The following is a 14,528-nucleotide window of genomic DNA, read 5'->3' as shown; positions in this document are numbered from 1 at the left end:
GTTCAGTTTTTTTTAGTTGTTTACACAGGGGAGTTATTCAGTACCAGTAAAGTAAAACTCTTATAATACATATGTTTAAAGCCATTCTTTTTGAGAATAAGAATATAAAGCTATAATATAGAATCATAGACTCTGTATTATGCTAGAGAAATAACCCAGTGCACTTATTTGAAAGATGAGATACTCCAATAAAGATGTTAAAAAAATAAAATAAAATAAATAAACCCATGCAGTAAGATACAAAAAAAAGATGAGAAAATTGGGATACAGCAAGCTCAAGTAACTTGTAACAGATTGCACTATGAGTTACTCATAAAGTCAGTCCATATCTCAGGTTTTCTTAATATCTGTCCACTGTCCTGTCCATGATAGTAGTCTTCTGAAAATTCCTCCTCTGTTTGAAATATAATTTGAAACTGGCAAACTTTTATTTTAGAACCCTTATAATTTAAACATTCTTTTCACTTTATTATTTGTTATATCAATAGTATTGTTAATCCTACTGTTAACACAGGCACGAAAAAAAGAATCTTTTAGAATAATCGACATTCTGTGGAATGTCAATATAAACCCTAGAAAAGGAGACACTTAGTTCTTTTAATATAATTGGGGTTTTGTTTTTTTTTTTTCAGCTTGTTTTCCTTGCTGTCTAAAAAACACAACAAAGTTCTGGAACAAGCCACACAGTCCTTGAGAGGTTCGCTGAGTTCCAATGATGTTCCTCTACCAGATTATGTAAGTAGTTACCTTACTTTGTCAATAAAAAAATTTTCCTTTCATTGCTAAATTTAAAAATAACAATACCCCTCTCTTCCCAAGATCTGGCTGTGATCTTGTTCCCTGAGAAACCTATGATAGGTAAATAAAGGATTGACATCTCAAATCAAGGGAAAAAAATTTTGATGATAATTAACAAGTAGTTGAAGAAAGTCAACCCTAAATCAATGATTGTTAATAATTAGAAATCTTATTAGTCAAGAAAACCACTCAAACTAATTACAGAGAAACAAAAGGAGGGATTTTATAAGAAGTGTGCAAACTTTTCTCACGGAACTCAAGGGGAAGATGTACACCTAGATTTCAGAGAATGAGAACCTGAAATGGAAAAGCCATTGGATTCATTCAGAATAGCCTATCTTGGGACTTCCCTGGTAGTCCAGTGGTCAAGAATCCGCCTGCCAATGCAGGGGACATGGGTTCGAGCCCTGGTCCGGGAAGATCCCACATGCCATGGAGCAACTAAGCCCACGTGCTACAACTACTGAGCCCATGCTCCTAGAGCCTGTGCTCTGTAACAGGAGAAGCCACTGCAATGAGAAGCCCGTGCCCCGCAAGGAACAGTAGCCCCCGCTCCCCGCAACTAGAGAAAGCCCATGCATAGCAATGAAGACCCAGCACAGCCATACATACATACATACATAAGGAATGATAATTCTTAAAATTAGAAAAAAAAAAAAGCCTCTCTTTCTGGGGCATTTAGTTTCTGTTATCTGCTTCTTTTTGCTTCAGTTTTATTCTGCTGCTGCTTTCCGTAGGCCCGTTTTCCCTATTTGCTGACTGAAATAGCAACCCCCACCCCTCCCCCACCCCCTTTCCCTCCCAACCCTTAACATGTCCTTGGGAGTGTCATGCCTTTTGCTGACTTATCAGAGTCCTAATTCTCAGATCCTGGGAGAGAGAATCTAATTGTCTCTGCTTGGGTCAGTATGCTGCTCCAATTCGTCAGTCATGGTCAGCAGAGAATAGCATAACATGTTGCATTTGTTCCCTCCTCTTTAAAGATGAAGAGCTTATTACCACCTGACCTCAGGGGATGATGATGGAATAGAACACAGCACAGGGATGAGCATTATATAATAGGAGGGGGAACTCGTTATGAGTTCCTTTAGGGCTGTGCCACTGTCTGTGACACCTCTTTGTTTTGGAACATACCTTAGATGAGGATGGTAAAAACTTTCATGTCACGGACCACAGAGGTAGTTCATCCAGTTCTAATAAGGACCTCCCTGTTTGTTTGTCTGGGGACAAGTTAATGAGTTGATATTTAGTAACTTTAGGAGAGAATTTTTATATCCTAAGTTTGAGGTGGTGATGTGTACCAGACAGCCGGAGAATTGTTTTGCTTGTTTCCTGCTGTCATTTGTTTCATTTCTAAATGGTTGTGCTGATATGAGACTGTGGGAACAGCACCCAGTCCAGATATCAGACGCTGATAAACAGAGATAGCTGTGTGCAGCGACAACCTGACTGGTGCTATTTTTCATCTTTTTTATTTATTTATTTAGTGTGGGTGTGAGAGAGATGTTATGATCTGTCTTCCCATTATGAAGTTTAAAATTCCAAAGTACTTCTCTCCTACCAAAAAAATTAGTATCTTTTAAGATTTTCCTGCTAGTTGAATATTCTCAATTTCTTGAATAAAATGAGCATTATAGTTGACTTAATTCTATCCTTGTCATGACTTGTTCTAAGAAAAATAATTCTTTCTAATTGCTCCTTGGAAACCTCAGTTGGGGCCAGAGTGGCAATGGGGATTATGTTTATTAAGAACTTAAATTTTGGTCATCTGTAAGTGTTTTGTCATTTTTATACACATATTATTTGATTTATATAGTATTCCTGTTAATTCCACAAAAATGTGTTGAATGTATGTAGTACTGAGGTTGCCCTAGCAGTATTCTCCTTTAATCAGAGGCCAGAAAATTGATATTTCTTTGAGAAAACAGGTCATGTTTAACAGTATTTGCCAATTATGGAGGTGATTATGCAGTGAAAGGGCAAGTTGAACTCGTAATGGACATATGAATTCTTTTGAACTTTACAGGTCATTGACTGTTTTCCTCTTGCATGAAGGTTTCACTGAGTAAAACTGAATTTCTTGAGGCATCCGCTTCCTAGAAATACAAAGAAAATTCCATTTGGAATCTGCCATTGACAGTCCTTATTATAACATTTGTGGGTATGAGACTTTGCAAATCACAGCATTTTCCAAATGGGTTTATGAACTTGAATTTTGCTGCCTTTCCTCGGAGCTAAGTGCAGAGGGTGGGTAACACTGATTCAGTAGTAGTGTTGATAACTATGAATCATTCCTCCTGCCACTGACCTGAAAGGTGATTAAAAAAAACAATAGCAACCTTAAAAGTAAGTACTACACTATGTTCTTCTTTGGTGATAACTCATGTTTTATTGGTCATTCCCATTGCTCAAAATACTACGTATAAGTGAGAGAACATTTGAAACCATATTCTCATTATCATTCTCTTTTAATTTGGTCATTAACTGGGCAAATACAGTATGTTCCCTTTTTCTTCCCCAGAAATTTTACTTGTTAAGTGTCTCTGCCAACAACCATATAAAATTCTGTGTCCTTGACTAATGCTTTAGAAAAATTGTTTGTAAAAGATGGAACAGGAAAACGAAAGGGTCTTAATGCAGCAGTGGATTCCTGAATGTATACTTTCTACAGCAGGATTGAGAGAACTATAGTAGCAGAGTTTGAATAACTGTGTAAAAATAAGGATATGTTTTTCTTCTCACTGTAGTACATAAAGTACTTTCAGTCTACCTAGAGAATTTTGAGTTTATTAAGAAAATGTTTATTCTCATTATACTGTATAGTTCACCAGTCAATTGACTAACAACATAGAAAGCAAATAGCAAGTTACAAAAACATTAGTATTAGTACTTTAGTACAGCCATGTTTGTCTGAACATCTCAGGGGAAACCTGAAGCCTTCAGCCAGCTTCTAGAGAATGAGAAAATTCCCTGACTGCTTAAGGGAAAATAAAACAAAAAATTATACTCAGGTTCTCCATGGGGAGAGAGAATGCTCACTACGGAGAGTGATGAAGTTGTCTAGGAAAGCTAGTGAAGTTCAGTTGACTTGGCTGAGTTTTGGTGTCTTTATATCAGGGTTTCATAAAGTTTAATTCAATGACTAAAGAGACATGAGAGAATTGTTAAAGAAGAATCTTTCAACACTTTTTTTTAATAGATTTATTTATTTTTATTTATCTTTGGCTGCATTGGGTCTTCGTTGCTGCTCGTGGGCTTTCTTTAGTTGTGGTGAGCGGGGGCTACTCTTCGTTGTGGTGTGTGAGCTTCTCATTGTGGTGGCTTCTCTTGTTGTGGAGCACGGGCTCTAGGTGCGTGGGCTTCAGTAGTTGTGGCTCACGGGCTCAGTAGCTGCAGCGCACAGGCTTAGTTGCTCCGCAGCATGTGGGATCTTCCCGGACCAGGGCTTGAACACGTGTCCCCTGCATTGGCAGGCAGATTCTTAACCACTGCGCCACCAGGGAAGTCCCAACATTTTTTTTTAATAAGAATAAACCTCTAAAACAACTTTGGTCATATAAAACAGAACCTGAATATAGACAATGAAGCAAAAATAATAAGTGAGTTATAGTTGCTTTTTAAATATAAACATGGCTTTTAATTATGACTGTTGTCACATGTCATGTAACCATTGTTTCCCTAATTTCTAACAATTATCGTAGCAACTAGTTGAGATGAGAGGGATCTAACTTTTATTCTAGGTGGAATCATAAGGAACCAAAATTTATTGCCCCATGATCATCAAAGAATTTTTGAACCTTTTCATAGGACCAACTTTCCCATCTCATTCCAAACGTAAATGCAAAGGCACAAGCGAAAAAGACCCTGGCCAAAGGGTAAGGAGCCAAATCAGAAAAATCAGCAGAAGTATAAACAGTAACTAAGAGTTTATCATCAACTTGCTAAAAGCAAGTACAGTCAACTCCCCCCTTAGCCACGATTTTGCTTTCTGAGATTTCATTTACCTACGGTCAACAGCGGTCCAAAAATATTAAATGGAGAATTCCAGAAATAAACAATTCATAGTTTGAAATTTCACACCATTCTAAGTAGTGTGATGAAATCTCTCGACATCCAGTTCTGTCCTGCCTGGGACATGAATCATCCCTTTGTCCAGCATATCCCGACCATTAGTCACATAGTAGCCATCTGGGTTATCAGATGACTGTTGCAGTATTGCAGCGCTTGTGTTCAAGTAACCCTTATTTTACTTAATGACCCCAAAGCCTAAGAGTAGTGGTGCTAGCAATTTGGATATTCTCTTACTGTACATAATTCATGAATTAAACTTTATCGTAAGTATGCATGTATAGGAAAAAACGTAGTATACAGTTGTCCCTTGGTATCTGAGGGGGATTGATTCTAGGAGCCCCCGCATATACCAAAATCCAAGGATGCTCATGTCCCTTATATAAAGTGGTATAGTACAATCGGCCCTCCATATCTTCAGATTCTGAATCTGAGGATTCACCCAACCACAGATAGAAATTTACATCCAAGGTTGGTTAAATCCACAGAAGTAAAACCTGACAATATGGAGGTCCAACTGTATATTTATTGGAAAAAAATCCACGATGTGATGTAGGATGGTGAGTGATTGCTGACGGTACATGGTCTCTTTCGGGGATGATAAAAATGTTTGAAAATTAGATTGTGGTGATGGTTGCACAATTCTGAATGTACAGAAAACCACTGAATTGTACATTTTAAATTGGCAAAGTACGTGTGGTGTGTGAATATTGTCTCAGTGAAGCCATTAAAAAAAAGTAGTACTTGGAGCACTAGGAAAAAGAAAAAAGAACTATTTGTTGAATGTAATAGCATATAGATACCAGCTTTGCTGGCATTATGGCATGAGGGTGAATGTTAGAAAAATAAATTTTATACTTTGAGAAAGTTAATATTTTCAATTAGGGAAAATGATTCTTGAGCAGTGTCTTGACTTTAGAAACTGCTAAAGTCAATTAGATATGCAGTTACAAAAAGATATGTATATTTTTCAGCCTGGCTTAAGAGCAAAATCTATCAATAGGGGACTGATTAAAGTTTAAATCTATCCAATGCAGTTATTCTGCAGACATTTTTTTTTAACAAATTCAGTCCATATAGGTTTATCTGAAAAGATATCCATAACACTTAAATCAGTAGAAACAAACAGAAAACCATACTTTATAGTATGTAGGTTATATGTAAATGTATGTTTGAAAATATGCATTTAATTTTTCTGGAATAATTCATAAGCTGTTAAATAGTGGTTACCTGTAGGGAGTCAGACTGAAGGGAAGGGAAAATAGAACTTACACTTTTTGCCTTATACTCTTCTTTATAGGTATAGATCTTTACATTTTTGTCAAGTATATGACTTATTTTCCCTCCTTCCCTCCCTCCCTCCCTCCCTCCCTCCCTTCCTTCCCTTTTTTTATTCCCTCCCTCAGTCCTTCCTTCTCTTCTTTATTATTTTTAGGTAATTTTAGACTTACAAAGAGTATTCAAGAATTTCCATATATCCTTCACCAGCTTTCCCTTTTGTAAATATCTTACATAACCATTGAACATTTTTCAAAACTATTAACCTTGGTACAATACTGTTAACTAGAACACAAATCTCATTTGAATTTTACCACTTTTGACACTAATGCCCTTATTCTTTTCTAGTATCCAATGCAGAATGATCCCACATTGCATTTTGTTGTCACGTCTCCTTAGTCTTTCCTTGGATTTCATGACCTTGACACCTTGGAAGAGTACTAATCAGTTATTTTGTAGGATGTCCCTCAATTTGGGTTTGTCTGGCATTTTCTCATGATTAGAATGATGTTATTGGGAAGGATACTACTGAAGTGATATGCCCTTCTCAGTACATCATTTCAGAGAATACATGGTGTTGGTGTGTATTACTGGTATTGATCACTTCACTGGGATGATGTCTCTCCAGATTCTTCACCATAAACTTGCTGATTTTCCCATTGAAATTCCTGTATGTTTTTTTGTTGTTGTTTTTTTGTTTTGTTTGCGGTATGCGGGCCTCTCACTTTTGTGGCCTCTCCCGTTGCGGAGCACAGGCTTCAGATGCGCAGGCTCAGCGGCCATGGCTCACGGGCCCAGCCGCTCCGCGGCATGTGGGATCTTCCCGGACCGGGGCATGAACCCGTGTCCCCTGCATCGGCAGGCGGACTCTCAACCACTGCGCCGCCAGGGAAGCCCCCTGTATGTTTTATATAGTAGCTATTTCCACTATATTGGAAATACTTTATTAGATTATTAAATATTTCCACTATATTGGAACAGTAAATGGGGGAGATACTTTGAGATGATGCCGATATCCTGTTTCTTCCTATACATTTTCCCACAAATTTTAGCATCCATTGATTGATCTGGCTTCAGCATTATTTTACTGATTTATTAGTGATTTTCTGTTTGTCTCATTCCCTCTAAATTTATTATTAGAATTCTTCTGCAAGGAAGAGTTGTCACCTCTCCCTGATGTATTTATCTATGCAGTTGTATATTTCTATCACTATGGACTCCTGGATACGAATTTTCTTCTTATCATCCAGAAGTGTTGTTATTTTGTTACTCAGGTTGTTCCAACTTTAGGCACTGGGAGCTCTTTCAGGTGTATCCTCTGCCCTTTGAATATGCGTCAACCTTTTTTTTTTTTTTTTTGTGGCCTTCAAGATGCTCCAACTCATCTTGTATTCCCCCTGCTCCAGCCCTAAAATCAACCATTTCTCCAAGGAGGATCATGAAATTTGAATCAAGATCTTCATATTGATAGTTACTTTCCTAATGTCAAAACCAATGTAAAAAACAGAGCCCGATCTTGTGAATAGGGTTGCAAATCTTGTGAACATCCCTAGAAACAACTGCTTTGAACTTAAGTATTAACAGATTCCAAGCCCCACACTGATTAGGTCCCAGAAGGTTTCTTCTTTAGCACAATTGATTTTAAAAATCAAATAAATGAGGCCTCTAACAAGTGAGCAAGCTCCACACCCTATCCCTGCCACTTTTCTTCCTAATTAAAAACCAGGCCCGACTTTAACATAATCAGACTGATTTTCTTGGTTGTGTTATAACTTGGCTTTGGATGCATTTCTGAACTAGGAGTTCCAGAAATGTTCTGATTATGCTTCTAAGGACAGTTTTAGTTGGAGGGATCCCCTCTTTTTTAAAAAAGAAAAATTTCTTCACTCTTAAAAAGCACACCTGAATTGAGGTAAAGAATATTGCCCTTTCTTTATTCCTAGAGAGGAAATTTGTCCTGTCCCTTCTTATGGAATATGGTAGAATATTCTTTTTAAGGATTTTTTAAAATTATCGTTAAAAATACTTAAATAACTTTTATGTTCCTTCTAAAAGGAAATAGGATGTGTTTGCATTGAAATCTGGCAATGATTAATTAACCTTCTAAGAGAACTTTAAAGAATACAGAAGACCCATGCATATTAAATTCAGTAGCAATGTGCAATAATTTAAGAAATCATAGTGATTTCTTAAATAACAAAGAAAGTTTGAAGAATGTTAGGAAAAGCTGTTTTTATATTAGCTCTGTAGAGCAGCAGATAAGAATATTTTCACTACAATGGGAAGGGGGAAAAAAATGAAAAAAATCACTGGTTTTTACAAATTTATCACACATTGCTACTGAATTTAATATGCATGGGTTTTCTGTATTATTTAAACTTCTCTTAGAAGGTTAATTAATCATTGCCAGATTTCAGTGCAAACACATCGTATACACTGCGAAATGTAAAATAGATGGCTAGTGGGAATCAGCCCATACAGCACAGGGAAATCAGCTGGGTGCTTTGTGTCCACATAGAGGGGTGGGATAGGGAGGGTGGGAGGGAGACGCAAGAGGGGGGAGGTATGGGGATATATGTATATGTATAGCTGATTCACTTTGTTGTAAAGCAGAAACTAACACCATTATAAAGCAATTATACTCCAATAAAGATGTTAAAAACATCATTATTTTAATTTTCTGTTTGCTCGAATTTTTATTGTTTTTCTCTCTCTTTCTCCCTTTCTGCCTGAGTTCATAGTTCCTAATAGGAAGAAAAGAAGTCTACTATTTGGAATTTTCTTTGATATATCCTTGATTTACATGGCAAATAGAAAGCAGCTGTCTATTTAAGCATCTAATTCTTGAAACCATAGTCCCCTCAAGCGTCATCTGGAAATAATGTAGCTTGTAAAACAAAGCTAAGAAGAAAAGGCAATGTTTGTTTTATGTGGGATGAATGATTTCTGTTGGGGTCCTTTAATTCGGCTATTATGAGGGTTATTAAAAAGCAGTATTACAAAAGAGGTTTAAATGAAAAGAATTTTTTTGAGCTGGTATCTTATTATTACAGTTGATTATAGTCAAAGCTGCAAATATTTTATAAATGGCACTTTATTGTAGTTTCTCCAAACAAGACCCCCCAAAACTAGTAATCTTACTCATTGTATGAGTGGAAATTCAACTCTTTCCATAGTGGATTTAGTTTCTGAAAACAAATTGTATTTGAGAATTCAGCTTTGCCTGTTTTCCTGGAAATTTCATGGCTTTCTGAAAAGTTCTTAAGAAATCTTACAAGTGTATTTGGGGATTACCTTATAAATGCAAAAATGAACATGAAAGCAGCAGAGTTTATCTAGGCTTCAGGTTTTATTGGAAGACTCAATTAACACCAGATAAAGTTAAGCCTAAATTGTTGCTTAACTTATTTATAAATTACTTGAGTTTCTGAGATGTGAATTTGGAGATCTCAGTCCTGAGAAGCAGTATGCTTTGGGAAACAGAAGTCAAGTTAATTTGTGCTTTGACAGTTGTTAGAGGCTATTCCATGATTGGAGTGTATTGGTTTTCTTAATTTGTTAACACAACATAGTATTTGTTTTTGATAGTTGACACATAAGAACTAAGTTTCAGTTCTTAAGTGTACTTGGTACCACAGAAATGAAGTTACTTAGCATGTTTGATTATAAATAGGGCAGGCATGGTTAATTATTTTTATGCATTTGAGTCTTATCTCTCACCTGGTATCTTCTATGATCTCAAATTTGTATTTTGACTGAGGTCATAAGGAGAATATTGTGTTACTCTGAAACATACCTTTTTTTCTTGAACGTACAATGTTAATTGATCAACCTAGCAAATGAATTAATGACTTATCCTTTTTAGGGTCAAATTCTAAGCCTAAAACATACTGAGCCTTTAATAATCAGTATTAACTCTCTTATGAAGTTATCTCTTATGTATCATACTGGTCAGTGAATTCCAATTAGAGTAACTTCTGTTTCATTATTAGTAGTGCTTTAGCTCATTAACCGATTCCAAGTCCTAAATTCCCCATACCCATTGTGAATTCTCATATAATTACTAATATCATCCAGGTTAACAGTAATATCAGTTACAAAGAAAGAAAACTCCATGTGGTACTTGAAATTCCCTCTTCTTGCATCCAGCAAGTAGTGAGCAACTGCTGTCTTCTCAGGCACTTTCCTCTGCCCTTTAAGACATCAGTGGAGATAAAAATCTCTGCCCTCATGAAGCCTACATTCTAATGAAGAGAGAGGTATAATGATTGTATTCATGGGCAAATGAATGAACAAGTGAATGAAATGTAAGAAGTTCCCATGGGAAAATAAAGCAGAATAAAGGGGTGGGAGCACAGGCCATGGGAAGGTAGCAGTGTAATGGGTGGTTAGTGGAGGGTATGCCTCATTGAGAAGGTGACATTTGAGTAAAACCTAAGGAAGGAGAAGCAATGAGTCATGCAGAGGTCAGTGTGTTCTAGGAGGATGGAACAGGGAGTGCACAGGGCTTGAGACAGGAGCCTCCATGAGCCGTGACAGGGTATAGTGGCTGGGAAGGAGATTATCTGGACTGCATTTATAATCATCCTGAATAAATGCATATCGACGAGTGATCCAGAAAAGTTTTGGATAGAGCAACAGCCTGAAAATAAGAAGACCTGTTTCTGGGGTTTTGTTTTGTTTTGTTTACCTTTAATTTGCTGTGGGCTTGGGCAACTTTTTTGGCCATTCTGACCCTTGATTTCCTTGCCTTTAAAGTGTATCTTAAAGTAGATTTTTTGTGTGTGATTTCCTTTTCCAATGTGATTGGCATTCTCTGGTTATATAGAAAGGGATTTGTATTGCTGCAATGCACAGCAATTTTAGGGGACTCCACTCTCTTTGTATTCTGTGTGAACCGTGTCCCCTGAAACATATCCTAGAATACAGTATTTAAGAATTTGAGACAGCCACTTGTAGATGTCACAGAGTGATGTACATATTTATAGACGAGATAAATATCAGCTTATGTTTTACAGAATGCTACAAATAAAAGGCTCCTCTGAGAAGATATCATAAAAAGTTTTGAGTGGTTTTATTCTGAGTCTTACAAAATGGAAGGGCCTTTAATTAAGAGTCAGTATATATGATGGTTAGGCATATGAGCTTTGTGAGGAGAATTCTTGGAACATAAACCCAGCTTCATAGTTTTTTAGTTTTCTTGAAATTTCCCCATGAAAACAAAGAGAATGCATCAACAAACACAACATTTACAACAAAACTAGGTGACAGGGTAGCCACATGAAACCCAAAATACCAGAGGGTAGGTGCAAACTACCAAGAGCTACAAGATCCTTGCAGTATCTGTGTGAGAGCAACTAGAAGGAATGAGACCTCCAAGGGATCTGGGAAGTAGCCAAAAGGTATTCACTGGAAAGTCCACAGGCCAGTTTGAGAAAAGCACCTTAAACTGGTAGGGGTTTTGCATACCCTAACTCAGAGTCGATTGTCAGGGGTCTGCTGTAAGATCTGAAGGGGTTCCAGCATCTGGGCCCTGTCGACTCTTAAAACTAAATAGCTGAGGGGCTTCCCCGGTGGTGCAGTAGTTAAGAATCCACCTGTCAACAATGCAAGGGACACGGGTTTGATCCCTGGTCCGGGAAGATCCCACATGCCGCAGAGCAACTAAGCCCGTGTGCTACAACTACTGAGCTTGCGCTCTAGAGCCCACGAGCCACAACTACTGAAGCCTGTGTGCCTAGAGCCCGTGCTCTGCAACAAAAGAAGCCTGCGCACCGCAATGAAGAGTAGCCCCCGCTTGCCATAAGTAGAGAAAGCCCACACGCACCAACAAAGACCCAGTGCAGCCAAAAATAAATAAAAAATTAAATCTTAAAAAAAAAAAATTAAACTAAATAGCTGAAGCTCTCTCCTAGGACCAAGCCCCATACTGAAGTGAAGCTGCTAGAATTGGAGCCCCCAGAGAAGGTCAGGGACAATAAGCAAAGAAAAAAGAAAGTTTCAGATAAATGTAGGGTTGGAGAAGAGAGCCAGGAGATTCCAGAAAGTGCATGACCATGTTTATGAGCACTTCACATAAACAAAGAAAAGGTGGTCTTGGAACTAGAGAGTGCTACCTTGACCTACCCCTCCATGAGAAAAAAGTTGGGAAAACTAACTTCATTAAAAATGAGCAAAAGAGAGACTTCCCTGGCCGTCCAGTGTTAAGACTCCACGCTTCCAATGCAGGGGGCATGGGTTCGATCCCTGGTCGCGGAACTAAGATCCCACATGCCACATGGCCAAAAAAAAAAAAGAAAGTGAGCGAAGAGAAAAAGCTCAGTCAAATTCAGTGCAAAGAGAGAAGAAAAAAGAGAATAAGGAGAATAATATGTCTTGTAAATAAAAGCATGATATATACCCATGCTTTTAAAATAGATAAGTGTCCATCAACAGATGAATGGATAAAGAAGATGTGGCACATATATACAATGGAATATTACTCAGCCATAAAAGGAAACAAAATTGAGTTACTTGTAGTGAGGTGGATGGGCCTAGAGTCTGTCATACAGAGTGAAGTCAGAAAGAGAAAAACAAATACCGTATGCTAACACATATATATGGAATCTAAAAAAAAAAAAAGGGTCATGAAGAACCTAGGGGCAGGATGGGAATAAAGACGCAGACCTACTAGAGAATGGATTTGAGGATACAGGGAGGGGGAAGGGTAAGCTGGGACAAAGTGAGAGAGTGTCATGGACATATATACACTACCAAATGTAGAATAAATAGCTAGTGGGAAGCAGCCGCATAGCACAGTGAGATCAGCTTGGTGGTTTGTGACCACCTAGAGGGGTGGGAGGGAGGGAGACGCAAGAGGGAAGAGATATGGGGATATATGTATATGTATAGCTGATTTACTTTGTTATAAAGCAGAAACTAACACACCATTGTAAAGCAATTACACTCCAATAAAGATGTTAAAAAAATTTTTTTTAATCATTTGAAGTAACAATGGTTCAGAGAATGTAACTAAATTGTCTAGAATTGCATAGCTAACAACTAGTTGTCTGTCTTGATATTAACGTGACTAAAAGAAAACTTTTTTTTTTTAAACAAATATATCAGTGCTTGTTCATTGCCAAAAATAAAAAAAATAAATTAGATGAGAACTGTTAAATAACTTTTCAAAACAACTAAAAGAAACTAAGAAAATGATACAGGATATAACAGAACAACAAATCAGAATTACAAATACTCAAATGGACAAATTTTATTTCTAAATAAAATTAGAAATAAAAAAATCATTTGGGACATATAGACTATCCATAAAGAGAAAGTATTTAGTAAATAAATAGATATAATGCCTTAAGAAAAATAGAAAGTAAAAAGGAGGAAAAGCTTAAAAGCAAAAAGAAATGAAAGAAAAAGGATTTGAGAGAAAGTGACTAAATACTATAGGCAGAAATCCTATAGTACTTATAAAATACATATATAAAATAGGAATCCGCCCAAGAGAAAAAAAATACTTCAAGGAAACTTTCCTAAAATTATGAAGGAAAAAGATTTGAAACTACATGTTGAAAGAGCATACACTCTATGCCTTGGAAAATCAACCTAGGACAACACATACCAACACATGCTCCAGTGAAACTGCAGAGTTACAAAGGTAGAGAGAAAAAAATTTGAGGGGTGCTCAGGCAAAAAGACCAGGTCACTTTTAAGGGAAGAAAATAAAATTGTCAACAGACTTTTGGGCAGTGTTTTATGCCACAATAAAATGGAATAACATTTTTAAGATACTCAAGGAAAGCAAATGTGAGCCAAGGATTTTATATCCCACCAAACTGACTTGCAAGTATAAGAAACACAACCTTATGACATCTAGGAACTCCGAGAATATGGTTCCCTTCCTGAGGGCTCTACTAGAGTAGTGGTCAGCAAAGGTTTTCTATAAAGCGCCAGACAGTAAATATTTTAGACTTTGTAGGCTACATCGCTATCTTTGTCACATATCTTTGTGTGGGGTGTTTTGTTTTGTTTACAACCCTTTAAAAATACAAAAACCATTCTTAGCTCAAAGGCCACATTGGGACAGGCCACAAATCTCATTTGGCCCGTGGTTCGTAGTTTGCCAACCCCTGTACTAGAGAAAGAACTTTAGACAACCACAGTGACTGGAGAGATACAAACATAAAGACTGGTGATAAGCATTATCTATATTTTTACTTGTAGAACTAGCATGAAACAATATTCACGGAGGAGAGAGTGTGGTATAGTATGAAAAGGCTGTGTCTCTGGCAATGCAGATACATCACAACTATTAAAATATGGAGAAGGGAAATGGTGAGAACATGTAAAAAGTAGAATAAACTGCTGATTGCCTGATGGTTAACTGGGAGTTA

At 37.1% G+C, this 14,528-nt stretch overlaps 1 protein-coding gene across 1 annotated transcript in view; it reads left to right on the top strand.

Annotated features, from left to right (window-relative positions):
- DYM (dymeclin) overlaps window positions 1-14,528 on the top strand; it is a 371,864-nt gene that overhangs the window by 244,081 nt on the left and 113,255 nt on the right. Inside the window, exon 14 of the mRNA XM_082668392.1 lies at window positions 633-735. Coding sequence (XP_082524518.1) covers window positions 633-735 — 103 coding nt within the window. The remainder of the gene's footprint in view (window positions 1-632; window positions 736-14,528) is intronic.

This window comes from Grampus griseus, assembly GCF_964374135.1.
Source record: "Grampus griseus genome assembly, chromosome: 12".
NCBI classification, from domain to species: domain Eukaryota; kingdom Metazoa; phylum Chordata; class Mammalia; order Artiodactyla; family Delphinidae; genus Grampus; species Grampus griseus.
Note: the sequence above shows the minus strand (reverse complement) of the source record. Positions and strands in the feature narration are given on the sequence as shown.